This window comes from Epinephelus lanceolatus, chromosome 11 (assembly GCF_041903045.1).
Source record: "Epinephelus lanceolatus isolate andai-2023 chromosome 11, ASM4190304v1, whole genome shotgun sequence".
NCBI lineage: Eukaryota > Metazoa > Chordata > Actinopteri > Perciformes > Serranidae > Epinephelus > Epinephelus lanceolatus.
Genome location: NC_135744.1, coordinates 3,805,088 through 3,824,669, shown reverse-complemented (window position 1 = coordinate 3,824,669; position 19,582 = coordinate 3,805,088). Strand labels below are relative to the sequence as shown.

At 40.0% G+C, this 19,582-nt stretch overlaps 1 protein-coding gene across 3 annotated transcripts in view; it reads right to left on the bottom strand.

Annotated features, from left to right (window-relative positions):
- Positions 1-19,582, bottom strand: part of sptbn4a (spectrin, beta, non-erythrocytic 4a) — a 99,605-nt gene that overhangs the window by 62,744 nt on the left and 17,279 nt on the right. For all 3 annotated transcript variants that reach the window (XM_033639246.2, XM_033639231.2, XM_078172151.1), the window contains one exon: positions 8,278-8,541. In XM_033639246.2, coding sequence (XP_033495137.1) covers positions 8,278-8,541 — 264 coding nt within the window. The remainder of the gene's footprint in view (positions 1-8,277; positions 8,542-19,582) is intronic.

Here is a 19,582-nt window from a genome sequence, read left to right as displayed (position 1 = left end):
AGCAGCACAACCACACACGTCACACTATCCAGGCACCGCTGCGATATAAGTTAACCTGCAAGATAGTGGAGCACAAAGTCTCCGGAGAAGAAGCCAAGTTAGTGACATGCAGTACGGCCGAGTTAGCAAGATGCAGTAACAGGACATGAGAGAGAGAGAGAGAAGGAGAGAAGGTGCCCGGTGTATTATAGGAGGTCCCCCTGGCAGACTAGGCCTAAGTCAGCCTAACTAGGGGCTGGTACAAGGCAAGCCTGAGCCGGCCCTAACTATAAGCTTTATCAAAGAGGAAAGTCTTACGTTTAGTCTTAAATGTGGAGGCGGTGTCTGCCTCCCGGACTGTAACAGGAAGATGATTCCACAGGAGAGGAGCCTGATAGCTGAAGGCTCTGGCTCCTGATCTACTTTTGGAGACTTCAGGGACCACGAGTAACCCTGCATTCTCAGAGCGCAGTGTTCTGGTGGGATAATATGGCACTATGAGCTCTCTAAGATATGACGGAGCCTGACCATTTAGAGATTTATAAGTTAACAGTAGGATTTTAAATTCAGTTTTGGATTTTACAGGGAGCCAGTGCAGAGAAGCTAAAACAGGAGAAATATGATCTTGTTTCTTAGTTCCTGTTAGTACACGTGCTGCTGCATTCTGAATTAGCTGGAGAGTTTTTAAAGACTTATTAGAGCTACCTGATAATAGGGAGTTACAGTAATCCAGTCTAGAGGTAACAAAAGCGTGGACCAATTTTTCTGCATCTTTTCGGGTCAGGATAGACCTAATTTTCGCAATATTATGCAGATGAAAAAATGCCCGTGAGGTTTGTTTTAAATGAGAATTAAAAGACAAATCTTGATCGAATATTACTCCAAGGTTTCTTATGGTAGTGCTAGAGGCCAGAGCAATGCCATCTAGAGAAACTATGTCATCAGATAAAGAGTCTCTGAGTTGTTTGGGGCTCAAGGCTTATGTTACATATAATTAAGGGCGGGCCGCTTTGAGTGACAGACTGTTTGCTGATAGTGTCCTCTGCTTGTCAGTCAGAGCCATCCCTCGCTCAAATATGTTAAATTAAAAAACAAGATGGCGGTAGTCAAAGTGCCAAACTCGAGGCTTCAGAACGGGAGTCTACAAACCAATGGATTACATCACAGTAGCTATGTCCAATATTTTTATAGTTTATGTGTAAAATTCATACAGCAAATGCATGCTTGTGGTTGGAGGAGAGTACTACCCTTAGAGTCCAGTAGAAGGCTCCACCTGAGCTAATAGAACTAGGGTTACAACATTGCAACATTGTTAAAATTAGCTCCACTTTTACATCAATAAAATGTTGATTATATGTTAATGCATCACAAATAATAATTCAATAACATATAAGACCAAAATAACACACTAAATGGTGCCATTTTGCATAATGAGTATTTTTACTCTTGATATTTTAAATTCATTTTGCTGCCAATACTTGACTTACTACTTACTTACTACTCGGTTTGAGAGCTGCATTCCTCTGTAACACGTGGTCTTTGTTGTAGTGTGTTATTTCTTGTTGTGTCTTAATCTGACTGTAAAGCACTTTGGTCAACATGCTGTTGTTTTTAAATGTGCTCTATGAATAAATTTTGATTGATTGATTGATTGATTGAAGATTTTCTTAAAAACAATGTATGGACTCATAATGAAGTAAGTAACGCCTTCCAATTTTCACTTATTACAGAGCCCAAACGGCATCTGTAGAGAGATAATGTTCACATTATTTGACTAAAAAATATATGCATTTTAACATCAGTTTGGACCACTCTAGCTAGTGGCTACTTTGTAGTAGACTGCACATAAACCTATACAGTGAGGTGATAGTTTTTCTATGGCAGCCTACTTTGTACTACTAGTAGGTTTAGTACAACAATAATGGTCTTTTGAGAGAGACAGAAGGGAGAGGGATTTTCTATTGTAAGGACTCTAGAAACCCATTTTCACTGAGACATATTGAGGTGAGAGGTAAAGAGACCCCTTTAACCAGTTTTAGCAAAATTCATACAAAAATGACACCTACAAACACAAGTATACTACCTAAGCTGTAAATTACACACAAAGTCATCATCTACAATAACAAAACAAAAAAAAAACATAAAAAACATACATACTCATTGTCACATGGCTTAGTTTTTTTTTAACAAATTAATCTAATGTATTCTGGAGAAAAGGTTTTCTTTTTGACATCTTTCTTTCCCTCTTCTGTCACTTTTTTTTCTTTTTCTTTTGCTTGAATTTAATTTGGAATGAAGGGTTTGAATTATTGCATGTGATTATTATCAAATTCTAGGCTAGCAAGAGTAATGCAACAACAACAAATAAATAGTAGATGACACAAATGTGAGGTCATTTACTCTTCAAATGAGTGAATAAAGGGCTGCATAATGTAACAACATTATTTGATGTAGTTTAAGGCTTCAAGCCACTAAATACTGTTCAGATAGAAGGATGCTTTTATTGCCCAGTGCATTATATATCAAATACCACCTCAATCAAATCTAGTGTACAACATACAGGTTCATCACCATAATTTAGAATATCATAATAAGTTCAATATATATGTATATATGTATATATATAAATGTATATATATATATATATATATATATATATATATACATATATATATATATATACAGTACAGGCCAAAAGTTTGGACACACCTTCTCATTCAATGCGTTTTCTTTATTTTCATGACTATTTACATTGTAGATTCTCACTGAAGGCATCAAAACTATGAATGAACACATGTGGAGTTATGTACTTAACAAAAAAAGGTGAAATAACTGAAAACATGTTTTATATTCTAGTTTCTTCAAAATAGCCACCCTTTGCTCTGATTACTGCTTTGCACACTCTTGGCATTCTCTCCATGAGCTTCAAGAAGTAGTCACCTGAAATGGTTGAGTCTTGAAGGAGTTCCCAGAGGTGTTTAGCACTTGTTGGCCCCTTTGCCTTCACTCTGCGGTCCAGCTCACCCCAAACCATCTGGATTGGGTTCAGGTCCGGTGACTGTGGAGGCCAGGTCATCTGTCGCAGCACTCCATCACTCTCCTTCTTGGTCAAATAGCCCTTACACAACCTGGAGGTGTGTTTGGGGTCATTGTCCTGTTGAAAAATAAATGATCGTCCAACTAAACGCAAACCGGATGGGATGGCGTGTCGCTGCAGGATGCTGTGGTAGCCATGCTGGTTCAGGGTGCCTTCAATTTTGAATAAATCCCCAACAGTGTCACCAGCAAAACACCCCCACACCATCATACCTCCTCCTCCATGCTTCACAGTGGGAACCAGGCATGTGGAATCCATCCGTTCACCTTTTCTGCGTCTCACAAAGACACGGCGGTTGGAACCAAAGATCTCAAATTTGGACTCATCAGACCAAAGCACAGATTTCCACTGGTCTAATGTCCATTCCTTGTGTTTCTTGGCCCAAACAAATCTCTTCTGCTTGTTACCTCTCCTTAGCAGTGGTTTCCTAGCAGCTATTTGACCATGAAGGCCTGATTGGAGCAGTCTCCTCTTAACAGTTGTTCTAGAGATGGGTCTGCTGCTAGAACTCTGTGTGGCATTCATCTGGTCTCTGATCTGAGCTGCTGTTAACTTGCCATTTCTGAGGCTGGTGACTCAGATGAACTTATCCTCAGAAGCAGAGGTGACTCTTGGTCTTCCTTTCCTGGGTCGGTCCTCATGTGTGCCAGTTTCGTTGTAGTGCTTGATGGTTTTTGCGACTCCACTTGGGAACACATTTAAAGTTTTTGCAATTTTCCGGACTGACTGACCTTCATTTCTTAAAGTAATGATGGCCACTCGTTTTTCTTTAGTTAGCTGATTGGTTCTTGCCATAATATGAATTTTAACAGTTGTCCAATAGGGCTGTCGGCTGTGTATTAACCTGACTTCTGCACAACACAACTGATGGTCCCAACCCCATTGATAAAGCAAGAAATTCCACTAATTAACCCTGATAAGGCACACCTGTGAAGTGGAAACCATTTCAGGTGACTACCTCTTGAAGCTCATGGAGAGAATGCCAAGAGTGTGCAAAGCAGTAATCAGAGCAAAGGGTGGCTATTTTGAAGAAACTAGAATATAAAACATGTTTTCAGTTATTTCACCTTTTTTTGTTAAGTACATAACTCCACATGTGTTCATTCATAGTTTTGATGCCTTCAGTGAGAATCTACAATGTAAATAGTCATGAAAATAAAGAAAACGCATTGAATGAGAAGGTGTGTCCAAACTTTTGGCCTGTACTGTATATATATATATATATATATATATATATATATATATATATATATATATGTATGTATACATATACATATATATATATAGATAGATAGATAGATATATACATCATGTCATTTCAAAATAAAAGCTGTCTGGTGTGTTAATATGTTTACCATGCTGTTCGGGGTTCTTCTAATTTTCCTCTTTGAAATTTTTACCTCGGTGACTCATAGCTGGCTACGGCCATGCACACAATACATTAAAACCTGAAATGACCTCAAGCAGGCTAAAAGAACTAATTAGTAGATTTTAGTAGAAAATTTGAATCAGAAATTTATTTAATCATGAATACTTAAAAAAAATGTAAACTGTTGGAAAAGTCAATCAACAAAATGTGGAACACATGCACATTAAAATGAAAGGTTCAATATGGAGCAGAGAGAACAAAAATTAATTTGCCAGTCTATTAACAGTAAATCTTATTTTGACATTTCTTCTCACTACACCACTTACTTTGATTTTAATGCTAACTGGATACAACACACAATTGTCACACACATGCACATGGAGGCGGAGGACACAGTGACAACATTCTGAGTTTTACAACAGAGAATCTATAATGCTAAAATCTGGTGAAATTCTGCAGAGTTCTGCTGGCGCAGATTCCGTATGGGCCTGATTATGACCCACTAGAAGTGTGTGTATTTCATTGCAGAGACTCTGCTCTTTGCCTGTACTTTTTCATTTCTTCTTATTTTCTGTGTTTATTCTATCTATTTATATTTATTTATTTATTTATTTATTATTTTCAGGATGTTTATGGGTGTGGACACCCACAGTGCTTGGGTGAGGGTGGAGCTTTATAAAAAGGTGGCGACCAGGTGCCAGACCATAAGCAGCAGCAGGCAGCCAAAAGACTGAAAAATCACAAATGTAGCGAGGGTAAATGCCAAGCAACAGTGAATCTGGGGTTGGCTTTTACTTTCACTTTCACTGGTGAGTGTTTACAGACAGTACTTGACAATCCTGCATCGTATACCTTTAAACAAAAGAGCTCAATACTTCTTTCACCACTGCTGTAGCTCAGTGACATCCCTCCATATTCATATCCATTTCAATCAACTTGGCAATAAATACTTAAAGAGGCAACAGACAGCATTTTTTCCTAAATATATCATTACGAAAATAATGCAGAGGGTAGTGGCCACAGTAGAATCAGACTATCAGCGTTTACATAGGTTACTGACTGGCTTTGCAATCTTTGTAATAAGCTTCTGCCATTGGGGGCGAAATTTCATGGAAAAAATCTGCTTTACGGCGGGAAAGGCATCATGTATTGCGAAACAGCCAATCAGGGACTGGAGCTGGTCCTTATGAGGAGCTGGGCATGAGATAGTTGAGTCACAAGCACAGTGGCAGACAGACAAAGTTTGGCAACAAGTGAAAAACGGCCTAGCGAAAGAAAACGAGCTCCTCTGTCTGAGGAGGCAAGGAAGAGCAAAAAGGAGAGTGATAAATGAAGAGGAAAAACAAGAGTAAACCTCAGTCAGGCGTTCAAGAGATGGAGGGAGCTCTGTGACCAAAGAGGCTTCAAAACCGATGTCCAGCTAGCTTTCTTTCTAATGGATCAGTAGGTAACACGACTAAATGTTAGCTAGACGAGAGAGGACTGTACTGTACTGGCTGCTAGTTAACTCCTAGCTGGCCAGCATCGAAAATCGCTGTAACCAGGGACCGGGTAGCGAGTGTTGGTTGGCTGACATCCTCATTGCCATTCTATGGCAGCCCTCGGACAGTGATACGCCCCTCCCTTCCTTCTGTTCTCTTCTCACAGAGGCAGCTATCGACGGACATCGCCCAGCTAAGTTACGTCCAGCTGTGAACACTGGACTTTTCACTGCAACGGCCTTAGACTGAGGAGCATCAAAATCAGTTAACGTTAGTCCACACAGCTCTCCCAAGCTGGCCTGGAGAGCAGGGAGATCATGTCGGTCACTGGCCACAAATGTGAGGGCAGCCTTCGCAGCTACTGGGCACCCAGCATCTCCGACCGGGAGAAATGGAGTAAAATCCTCTCCTCCGCTCCCGTTTGTCTGGTGAACGCCTCTCCTCTGTCAATACACTCTGCCAGCAATTTAATAATATTGATGCCAGTTGTAACATTTGAATGTTTTAGTAGTAAGCCATGTTCTAAGCGGGATAATGTATAGTGAGCCGGTGACTGTTGAAAAATAACTCTGCTGTGCGTCGGGGTTCCATTCTCCTCTTGGGAGTTATTTTTCAACAGTCACCGGCTCACTACACATTATCCCTTACGTGTCTACTGTTATTTGAACTGATACTGTACATATTGGTATAATTTACTGTGAGTTGTTTGTACTGGTACTGTGCATTCTGGTATAATTATTTGCATTACTATTTGTTTTTTTCTTCAGATAAATCTGATAATTATTGCTCGGTCTCTTTACTCATTTATTTAGTATAGTGTCCACACACCTTCTCATTCTACATATACATAGAGGTATACTGGTGGCTTTTAGGCTGACCAAACATCCTCCTTTGCCTGGACATGTCCACTTTTCATGTCCCGTCCAGGGCGTCCAGGTTTTTTTTATAAATTGATGATAATGTCCGGTTTTCTGTGTGTGTGTGTGTGTGTGGGTATGTGTGTGTGTGTGTGTGTGTTAGAGTGCGGCACGGGCCACATATTTCTGTCAAAACCCGACCCGAGCCCGACATTATTTAATTACTAAAGCACTGAGTTTGTGTCACACAGTTGTTATGGTTACAGGCTATTTAACAGGCCAGGCGTGCGCCGTGGGTGCTCAGCGGAGAGGGAGACCTCCGTGTTTGAGACTTTTATTTTATTTTCAGCGTTTAATCAAGGAGAAGGCGGGCGGCTGGTGGCCCGAGACTTCCAGCGAGGGGAGCGGTAGAAACAAACAGCCAGTGTGTATCTGTGTGTGTTATGTTCAGGTGTTGTCACGTAAATAACAGTGCCCAAGCAATAAACAGGACAGACAATAGGATTTTATTTATTTTTACACTACATTTTCACTGAAAGCTGACCAAATCCGACCCGAGCCCGAATACAATTTTTACATTTTTGACCAAACCCGGCCCAACCTGACGGGACCCGTCGGGCTCGGACGCCACACTCTAGTGTGTGTATGTGTCCCCTATAGGGGCCTATCTGAATTTCTGTCTTTGAGAGGTATTATTTTGTAATATAACTGAATCTTCTAACCATACATATAAACCTTAAAAAGGCTATAGGCCTATTAAAATTATAAGACATCTTTGAGTAAACTGCGAGTATCATTTAAGTAGGCTATGTCGTGGCCAGGCCGAGTGTCCTCTTTTTTGGAAATCAAAATATGGTCACCCTATTACAGCCTACATTTTATTGATTATCTCTGATCCCCCACGGTCAATTTGGTTGTTGAGACAGTGCAAGCAACAGCGCTGACGCTAGGTGGCGCCAAGCTAAAAAAAAAAACCGAATCCTATCTGTTGCCTCTTTAACTATGCTTATTAGCTAGACAATTTTAAACTGTTCTTTATGATTAAAGAACCCTTTCCCATTGGTTTAATGTCAATAAATAAAGGTTTTATTTGTCACACAAGAATGTTAATAAAAATACAAGTAAAATATATGTAATATTATAATTGCAATGCTAAATGTTTAGTAAAGTGTTTAGTATTGGCCTGGTGTGTAAATGGGCTGTGCAGTTCTTACACAAGATAAAATGTCAGACATAAATATGTCACAGTTTATGGCAAAACTATAGAATAAAAGTTTATAGTTATCTGAGTGCAAATATGGGGGCCGGGCTGTGCACTAAACATGTGTTAGACAGCTGAGGATATACAGAGGTCAGAGGATGGACAATAGATGGTACTTACCGTAAAATTAATCATTTGTGGCACATATGACAGAATTATTTGGATTTCAGTGACACTAGTTTAGTGCCAACAACTTCTCAGAGAGACCATGAGCCTTGAGAATTGAGACTTGCCTGGAATTTCTGGAGCTGCTCATTGAAGGTGGGCAGATGGTGTGCCTGTTCCAGCTGAGGGGGCTGCTGTTCCAGGTGGGAGAGCTGGTTGTCGAGGTCTGAGTAGCTCTTCACTGCTGGTTCAGGCTTGTTGTTTTCAAAGAGCTGGCGGGCCTTGGCCTTGGTTGTGCTCTCCAGGTCGGACCAGCACTCTCGGATCTCCTCCAGCTTCTGCTGAACAACTGAACGCAGCTCCGGCTTCTCCTGGATCAACTCCTGACCTTCCTGGAGACAGAAAGGGATAATTGTTAAGGATTGTTAAACTGAGTGTAAAAGCACTTTGATTCATCAAAATAATCCCATTACTTTAAGTCACGCTGTATTTTCCCAGGTTATCCTAGTTATCCTCTCCTGTAAAAAAAAATGCATTATATGTTGGACTGTAATTTACTGGCTGAGTGGCTGTTTGCTTCTCACTCGTACACTCCTTTAATGTCAGCTTTTGCTTCAAGGGCTGGATTGTATGGGCTGAAATGACTGTTGCTTCATTTGGTACCAGAAATCTGTGAACTGCACTGTTGCAGCATAGAACGGCTCACCATTTGAGATTTCATGCACAAATAAAGTCTGTTTCTAAATAAAAATATATTCATTCTGAATTAATTTCCTTTTATATGACAGTGATTTTAGGTGATTGGTAACATTTTATCAGTTGTCTCTATCAAAGGGAATTGGCTAAATTGGTTAAAGAAAAAAAACCTATGCTGTACATACTTAACAACCCTATTACAAATCTCCACAAAACAAAATGTCATAGTGCTGAAAGTGAGTGGCTAAATTCAGTAATGTCCCCAAAATAGCTCAGGACAACACAGCTCCATGCCAAGGATGAAGCCCCCTGCTTGCAGAGAAGCAGATATAAGGAGCAAAGTTTGCCCTCGGGCTGACCTAAAAATCATGCATGGTAAGTCTAATACACCCTCTGTTCTGCCCTTCGCCTGTGCTTGTCTGCTCCTCTTCCTTCCCCTAAATCTTGGGCTTTGTTCATGATGTGATCTGGATGAGGAGATGCAGGGAGATCAAAGCATGTGGCATTTTCCTTTGTGTCAATGAAGCTCTCCCCTGACAAAGATAATTACCAGTCTCCTCCCACACCTATAGACATTGGGGAGTTGAAGGTGTTTTACTCCTATATGACAAGATTTTGGAAATTTTTGTATCCAGCTCACAAAGCTCATTAGTGTATAGATCTTTATGACTGAAAATCGGCCCAGTGTTAGAAACAAGCATTTATGTTCCACATTTCTCTGTTATATAGGATAGTGGGTGATGTATTCATTATTTGCTTAGTTTGTACTGTAATAAAAGCCAAGCATATGATGCTTCCCTCCTTTAACTTTCAAAGAGAGCTGGACCTATATCCTATGGCTTTCATAATGCAGTGCTGCATTCCTCCTCTTGGCACAAGCTCTCTGCTTAACTACTGCTAGCGCTCATTCTCTCACAACCCTCTCTCGTGCTCCTATCTCTCCTCTGCCTCGCTCTCCCTCTCATAATGCAGAGACAGCAGAAAGCAGGTCTCTCTCTCCTCTCTTGGCTTTACTGACACACAGAGTGAGGCAGAGGGAGAAGAAATCAGAGAGGGGGTGGAGAGAGGAGAGGAGAATGGCAGAGTAAAGGAAGAAGGGAAGAATCAAAGGTTTATGGAACAGAAATGAGGCTGCGCGTGTGCTGGGCTGTGCTACAGCCTGGGCACAGTTGGATCCAAAGGGCATGTGTGAAGTGAATTTTCAAGGCAGTCGTGGCTGCCACAGTGCGATATTTCAATGGCTACAACATATGAACCATGCAGCATGGCGTTGCCAAATTCTGCGGGCTTTCTTCTATTGCTGATACAGCATTACAAATAGTAGTGGGTGGGATTAAAGGGCTTGTTTTAAACTATTGGCACAAACAACAATGCATTCACACCTACTGTATGCACAAAAGTAACACCATACTTGTGCTATTTCCTTCAAAACACTTACACCAGTCTTGAATAAAAAAAAAATTGAGCAGACATCCAAGTTCAAATGTAGCTAATCAAAGAGTCATAATGCTGCAGATATCGCTAAATGAAGATGGCAACTTCCTTCTTTGATGTCATGTTGTCAGCCCAACCCACAATGTAACACTAACGCTATGTATTACAGCCATGTCAAACCGGCAAACTGTCAACTCTGAGTGGATGTGCCACATTTACAATTCTGGATTGTTCCCGTTTTTTCCAGCTGTGACATACATTAAACATACTTCAACATTATGTACTCACAAGCTTTAACCACTTAAGTGTATTTTCATGTGTCTTGAATTAGTGAGTATATCTAAATGAATGGATTCCACTATCTCTAAAAGGCACAAGCTCAATAGGGTGAATGTCATCACTTTTTAAGACAACATCATAATCTTCTCTGTTCACGTGTAGTTTTTGAGGAGGCTCTGGATGTGATCATTTTTAAACCTTTGAACTCTATAATAGAAATGGTCCCCAAATGCCTACATTGATGTTTTTGCTGATTGTGATGTAATTTCTTGTACTATCTTCAAATGCTTCATGTCCCTAAAATATGAACATTTAAGTAAAAAAAACAAACATAATAATTGTTAAAAATATGGAAATCAGATGTTTTTCATCAGATTGTACAAATTAAAAACACAAAACATATTGAGCCAAAGGATTTCTAAATGTAGACGCATAAATAAATTAAACTATGTACATTATTTAGTTTTTAAAAATCTGCTCATTTTTCTGAGCAGAGTGCAAAGGCGTGCATTTGTTCTTCTGGCGCCCTAATGTGTGTGGTGCAAAACTGCATGAAAATGTGTGGTTTTGCACCACATGCAATGTGGCGCAATGATGTCATTACATGCATACAACATGATGACATGGAAGACAGAATGAATATTCTAGCTACCATGGTTTATATTTTAGATCAATACATATGCAGGATTATGTAAACAGAGATTTCCAATGGCCATTTCAGGAAATACTGGCATAATTATGGCAAAATACAACATTTGCACAACGCATGAGGTACGGACATGAGAGAATGGCATGATGATGAGGAAGCCAGAAGCCTTGGCTTTGAGCTGCAAAAAAAAAATGCTCTAGGTATTATGGCACACATTTTTAGATCTATTCAAACTGAATCATGCAAGCAATGATCGTCTGTGGCCGTCCATGGGATGTTCATTTTGTTACTTATGCTACTTTTTTATTTTCTATTTTTAGTTTATAAAGATATTTTTGGGGCATTTTTCCTTTAATGGACAGGACAGCCAAGTGTGAAAGGGGGAGAGAGAGAGAGGGGATGACATGCAGCAAAGGGCCACAGACTGGACTCGAACCCGGGCCGCTGTGGCAATGGCCTCGTACATGGGGTGCCTGCTCTATCCACTAAGGCACCGACACCCCTTACTTATGTTACTTTTGTTTTTTTGTGATCAATTTTTGATTGGCCATTTTTTCCTTTTTTTTTTTTTAAACAAAAAAACACAAGAAAACAAAAACTTATATAAGCATACACATACTAGCCAAGTCCACTACTGAGGATACCCATTTCTGAAAGAACAAGATGTGAGGAGCTTTCCATCTTTGAGCTATCATTCTTTTTGCAGCAGTAAGGCCGATTTATAACCAGCGCCGCTGCCTTATGGTCAAATTCAACCCAGAAAAATCATTTAATAACAAAATAACTGGAGAAAAAGAAATAGCAACATCCAACACCACTGACAACCTCCTAGCAACCCTTTCCCAAAATAATGAAACTCCAGAGCATTCCCAGACCATATGAATAAAAGTACCAGGGGTTCCCAAGGAACATAAATCACAGTTGGGGTTTTGAGATAATTTCATAAGAAATCGCTTCTGGGGAGTGCAGTATAATCTGTGTGCATAATTATAATGAATCATTTGATGACTGGGGTTCCTGGAAGACAGAGAGATATTAGACCAGACCATATTCCAATTGATTGCACCGGATGAAATAGAAAGATCTTGATGCCAGCAATGATGAACTTGCAGGGATTTTTCTGTGGCCTTATTAATAAGTGAGTAAAAACTAGAAATCAAGCCCTTAGTGGCTTTAACTGGTACAAATTTTGTGGATGGGATGGGTCTTAAACTCCTCTCCCCAGGGGACCCTGTATGCACGTAAAGCACTACGAAGTTGCAAATAAAAAAAGAAAGAGTTGCCAGGTAGGTTATAATGAGATTGGAGATCCTGGAATGCCCGAAGCCTATTATCCTCCAAAATGTCAGAAAGAGTGTGAATGCCTTTAACACTCCAGTGACAGAAAGAAATAGGACGATTTTCTATACCGAGAGAAAAATTATGAAATAATGGTATATGAGGATGAAGCTTCAGGTGTGTATTAGTGTGTGATTCTACAATTCTCCATGTAACAATAAGATGAGAAATTATAGGTCCGAATTTAGATTTACAAGTCTTAAGAGGGATGTTAGAATAAATCACATTTTGAAGCCTGTGAGGACTTATTAACTCCTCTTCTACTGAACGCCAAGACACCTGGGCCTCTGGGTTAAACCAGGTATGAAGAGCCCTAAGTGTGAAGGACCAGAAATAAAATTTAAAATTAGGAATGCCTAGGCCACCAGAACTTTTTTGTCTCTGTAAAATAGACATTTTGAGGCGTGGGCGTTTCCCTTTCCAAACATATTTTGTAATTAATTTTGTAATTTTTTCAAGTAACCAGCAGGGGATGATATAGGAAGCATGGAACTACAAAAGTTGATACGAGGTAATATATTCATCTTAATAATCGAGACCCGAGCTTGAAATGAATTGGAGATAGGTAACCAACGCACAAGATCCAACTCCACCTGCTTAAGGACTGAATTATAATTATTTGTGATGGTGAGAAGGAAATATATTTAAACCAAGATATTTAAAAGTATGGACCACTGGTATTTTGTAGGAGGCGCAGCCTTTCTCATGGCATCATTCAAGGGGAGGAGAGCGGATTTGGCCCAATTGATTTTGTATCCAGATATATTGCCAAAGTCATCAAAAATAGACAAAATATGTGAAGTTGACTGTGCTGCATCTCCTAAAAAAGCAATATATCATCTGCATAAAGAGAAATATAGTGATCAGTGTTATGTGCTGTAATGGGAGTATGAGTAGACTGATGCACTGCCTGGGCCAGGGGTTCTAGAGAAAGTGCAAATAACAAAACACAGCCTTGTCTAGAGCTTCTAGAAACTGGGAATAAGGAAGAACATAAGTTACCGGTCATTACCATTGCCGTGGGAGAGCAATATAAAGTTTGAACCATTCTAATAAACTGAGCTCCAAACCCCATGTGTCGCAGGACTGACTATAAGTAATGCCATTCCAGGTGATCAAAAGCTTTCTCCGCATCAAGGGAGAGTACAGCACATGGGGTTTGGCTACCAGAGGCAACGTCAATAATATGTAAGAGTCTATGAATGTTGTCTGATGATAAGCGGGATTTTATAAAACCAGTTTGATCAGGGTTTATGAGCTTATGCATAAAAGGCTCCAGTCGGAGGGCTAACACTTTAGCAAATAATTTCACATCTGCATTCAAAAGAGAAAGCGGGGGCGTCGGTAGTGTAGTGGATAGTGCCGGCGCCCCATATACAGAGTCGTTGCCTCACTGCAGCGGTCGCAGGCTCGACTCCGGCTCATGACCATTTGCTGCATGTCATCCCCCCACTCTCTCTCTCTCACTCCCCCATTTCACTCTCTCCTGTCAATTAAAGGCAAAAGCCCAAAAAATATTTAAAAAAAAAGAGAGAGAGAAAGCGGACGATAATTGGCACAATCATTTGGGTCTTTATGCTACTTTTTTATTAAACAATTTACAGACCAGTGATGCATAAGAGGTATGTAATGGTAGTAGCATGTTCTTTCCATAAGTACCATTACCATCAAGACCATCCATTAAAGTAGTTATCTTAATACTGTGTTATGCTGTTATTAGTCATGTTAGTGTAATTTTTATAAATATAAAATAATTGAATGGACATCCATTAATGCTACAGTAGGACTGTGACAGGCTATTAAAAAAATCTTGTAATAAAGTTATTGTTCTGATTTAGATTCTGACAATTTAATTATTTGGAGAAAATTGTTTAGAAAGTACAAATCTACTACTAGTAATAACACCCAGAATACAAAAGTGCAGATGATGTAAACAATAAAAGCAGTTCGGAGGAAATGATCAGGACAATGAATGCAACACAATAAGTTCATAAAGTAAGTCCATGTCATATGAAAAAACAACGTCAGTGACTTGGGTTATGTGTGCGTGTACTGCAAGAGAAAACAGCAGGGATAATGCTAAATTACTCATTGCTATATTAAAGACATGAGAAACGTATTGAGGCTGATTGTACTGCTGTTTGTTTGTTTGTTTGTTTTTCAAAAACTAGTAAGACAAGATAAAACCACTGATTCTGACTGACTCATTCACCTACCCTTCTTGAGAAGAAATTTCTTTTTAAACCAACTTACGCAGTTTTCACGAAGATTCTGACATTCACCGATGTTTTCTTATCAGGGACTTGTTCTTAGTTGAGAACAGAATCTGCACACACTCAAGAGAACTCTTACACACATTTGGTTTCACATGTTTTTGAAAAATTACTGAGTATTGTGTTTTCCTCAATTCTACAGTTACATAAAATTATAGGATTTGAATTGTAATATATTTTACAATTTCTATAAGTGATTAGATTTTTTTTAATAATTATTTTAATTATTTTACAATGCTTTGTTGTCTGAACTAGGCCAAACTTTAACTTCGGTTAAAGGGAGCCATGCCATCTAATAATTAGTCATTGATCATGCAAGATAATATCATGGCCAGTTTTAAAAACACAGACAGGTATACTACAGAGGCTACATGGCTCTGATCTACTAGAAATTGGAAAAGAGTCTGTCACCTATTTTTAGTGGATTTTTCCATATGTAAAAATCCAGCATAAATGTCTGTTTTTCTGTAGGCCAGCACAAAAGTTAACATGGCCCTTCCATTGGATTGTGGATTATTGCAGGCAATAGGTGGCAAACAAACATTTATGATACCTACATGTTTAGTTCAGCAAGATAATCTTCACAGCTGAACACCACTTTTATGATTTTTGACGCATAAATACAATTGGCAGAAGTAAAAAGCTAACATTAGCCTATATACAAACTACACTTCAGTTACATGACTTAATGTCACCACCATAACCAGATTGTAAAGCCTGTGGGCATGATGTCATTCTGTAGTCACATTTAGCCACCCTTTTTAAGACAAGTAAATGCTTCGAAATGAACAGTGGAGTATTTATTGACGCATTTCATGTCATAGAACAAAACGTGAAAGTCTCTTAAGCTTGTGTTAACCACAGACCTTTTTTCGGGTATCTAACCAAAAACCCATTAACAAAACCAACTGACTTTGAGATGAGTGCTAAAATCCTTTTGGTTTCATGTTAGGAATTCTTGCACCACTCTATTTTGGTGGGAAAAGGGCATCTGTCTCACAAACATACCAGCACACCCTGGAGAGCTCTGCAGTGCTTGTCTCTGTCTTCAGTTCTTAAAGTTGTGCTACTATAATGCATTGCATATCCCATGCATCTTTATTTGCGTTATTTTATATCCACTCGTTACTAAATATGACAGCTCATTTGGCATTAACTTTCTGTCTGCTGAAGTACTTTCACTTCCAAACAGTCGTTTTTTTGTGTGTGTGTTTGGAGTCCAGTGTTCCATGCACCTCTGACTTTTGGTTGGGCATTCTTGACTTGATCCTCTCACCTTTTACTCCTCTACATTTTGTGTGTGCGTGCACACGACCCTGCAGTCTCATGCCCTTTGGGCGACCGTGGCTTAGAGGAAGAGCAGGTTGTCCACCAATCAGCAGATCAGCAGTTTAATCCCCAGCTCCTTCCGTCTGCATGCTGAAGCATCCTTGAGCAAGATACTGAACCCCAACCAGTGTGAGTGTGTTTGAAAAAAAAAAAAAAAAAAAGAGTAGCAGGCAGCACCCTGTATGGTAGCCTCAGCCACCACTGTGTGAATGAAGGGGTGAATGGGACTCGAAGTGTAAAAAGCACTTTGAGTGGTCAGATGACTAGATAGGCACTATACAAGTGCAGGCCCATTTACCTTTGATGGGGATTTGTGGGGTGTTTACCTATGCTAATAGACCTTTTCCACAGCAGACATTTTGACATGTCATGGTAGAAAAAGCAAAGCTGTATTCAAAAACATCAATGATGGCTACATTCCACTTAGGGCAGGCTGTGATATTGTGCATGTTTACTCACTGGATTAGCTAACTGGTACACTTAATGAAAATGAGTCATTGTTAGTCACAAGCCCGGTTCTAGGCAGGCATATATGAGGGGGCAGTCATAACTGTGAAGGGGGCATCATGCTCTAGCACATTTTTGCCATAGGTAGAGCTGACAAATAAAGGTCACTCACTCACTCACTCACTCGCAGGATGTCGGGATGCTGCGTGAGTGCCCTACAGAGGGTGTCAACGCACCGTGGTCTCAAATGTGCTCGCTGCTTGTTTTGTTGTTGATAACAGTGTTTTCTACATGGAATTGGGTTGTTGTTAGCTGTGTGTCCAACCCCCAACCTAAAGAAATGGATTGCACTTTGTCAGGCCTCTACCCTAGGACATGTCCAACTTGGGTGTCCTACCTGAAGACTAAGCTCCTGCTGGTATATCTCTTAGGGTCAGTGAGGCATGCAACCCCCCTGACCACAATAAGGTGGCAATCCCTCAGGGAGGAAAACTGAAAAATAAAATAAAAAATAAAATAAAATAAAAATTAAGAAAAAATAAAATACAAATATCTTTCATCCAGGCACAACCAACATCTTAACATTTATCTTATTGGATGGCCATTAGGCATCTAGACATATGAAATAAATTTGAACCTAATAATTACGATAACCTCACTATAGCCAGTATTTACCAAAGCTAGTCTTAAAAAAAACTTATCAAACTAACAGAACTAACAAACACAACAGATATAGGCTAGAGCAGAACATTTTATACTTTTTTGTTTTGTTTTGGTTTTTTGGTCATTTTTGTTGTTGTTTTTTTGTGGTTTTTGTTAGCAATTTAACAGATTCTCCACACTCTACTCTCCTTTGAGCTGCTGAAAGCTGCAGGAGTGAAAAGTTGATAAAAGCTTTGTAAAAATCACTGTGATTATCAAAAAACAGTGTGCAGAACTAGAGGCTGGGCAGGGCTTTACGTAGGGGTCTGGCACACGCAGGGCATTTGTCCTCAGTATGTGAAATGCAGCAGGCACTCATCTCTTGCTGTGCTTGTGTGATTGAAAAAACGTTCGCACTGACAGGCTCACACTCTATGCTCACACTGCTATTTTTACTTTTGTTTTTTGTTGTTAACTATGTATTAAGTATCTCACGACACGAGACGCTACAATGAGTTTAACGGAGCTTCACCTTACTGCTGCATTCTGCCTCACTGAGACTGAGAAACCTGACGCCGATGCATCTTGGCTCATTTGCATACTAAACAGTGATTGGGTGTTTACTGGGGGAGGGTCTCTGCCGACTGCAGACAGTAGATCACACACAGCCGGCACACAGCACGGAGTGGAGTGGAGACAGATGAGAAAACTTTTCTCTTTTGTGCCTTTTTCGGCAGATTTGATTTGAGGGGGCAAGACATTTGTTTAAGGGGGCATTGCCCCCTTTTGCCCCTGCGTAGAACCGGCCTCGGTTAGTCAGGTATGTGATCAGTTTCACCTGTTTTGGAGTTCCGCAAGGTTCTGTGCTCGGACCAATCCTATTTACTCTATATATGCTTCCTTTAGGTAACATCATTAGAAATCACTCTATAAATTTCCATTGTTATGCGGATGATACACAGTTGTATTTATCGATGAAGCCAGAAGAAAGTAATCAATTAACTAAACTCCATAACTGCCTTAAAGACATAAAAAATTGGATGAGCACCAATTTCCTGATGTTAAATTCAGACAAAACTGAAGTTATTGTTCTTGGCCCCAAACAACTCAGAGACTCTTTATCTGATGACATAGTTTCTCTAGATGGCATTGCTCTGGCCTCTAGCACTACCGTAAGAAACCTTGGAGTAATATTTGATCAAGATTTGTCTTTTAATTCTCATTTAAAACAAACCTCACGGACTGCATTTTTTCATCTGCGTAATATTGCGAAAATTAGGCCTATCCTGACCTGAAAAGATGCAGAAAAATTGGTCCACGCTTTTGTTACCTCAAGGCTGGATTACTGTAACTCTCTATTATCAGGTAGCTCTAGTAAGTCCTTAAAAACTCTCCAGCTAATTCAGAATGCAGCAGCACGTGTACTAACAGGAACTAAGAAACGAGATCATATTTCTCCTGTTTTAACTTCTCTGCACTGGCACCCTGTAAAATCCAGAATTGAATTTAAAATCCTACTGTTAACTTATAAAGCTCTAAATGGTCAAGCTCCGTCATATCTTAGTGAGCTCATAGTGCCATATTATCCCACCAGAACACTGCGCTCTGAGAACGCAGGGTTACTCGTGGTCCCTAAAGTCTCCAAAAGCAGATCAGGAGCCAGAGCCTTCAGCTATCAGGCTCCTCTCCTGTGGAATCATCTTCCTGTTACTGTCCGGGAGGCAGACACCGTCTCCACATTTAAGACTAGACTTAAGACTTTCCTCTTTGATAAAGCTTATAGTTAGGGCTGGCTCAGGCTTGCCCTGTACCAGCCCCTAGTTAGGCTGACTTAGGCCTAGTCTGCCGGAGGACCCCCTATAATACACCGGGCTCCCTCTCTCTCCCTCTCTCTCTCTCTCTCTCTCTCTCATCCTATTACTGCATCTTGCTAACTCGGCCATTCTGGATGTCACTAACTCGGCTTCTTCTCCGGAGCCTTTGTGCTCCACTGTCTCTCAGATTAACTCATACCGCAGCGGTGCCTGGACAGCGTGACGTGTGTGGTTGTGCTGCTGCCGTGGTCCTGCCAGATGCCTCCTGCTGCTGCTGCCATCATTAGTCATTAGTCATACTTCTACTGTTATTATACACATATGACTATTGTCACACAAGTATACTGTCAGATATTAATACATACTTTCAACATATTGTACCACAGTAGCCAGAACTATAATATTATTACTTTCATTAATGTTGTTGTAAGCTACTGTCATTACCTGCATCTTTCTCTCTCTCTCTCTCTCTCTCTCTCTCTCTCTCTCTCTCTCTCTCTGTCTCATTGTGTCATATGGATTACTGTTAATT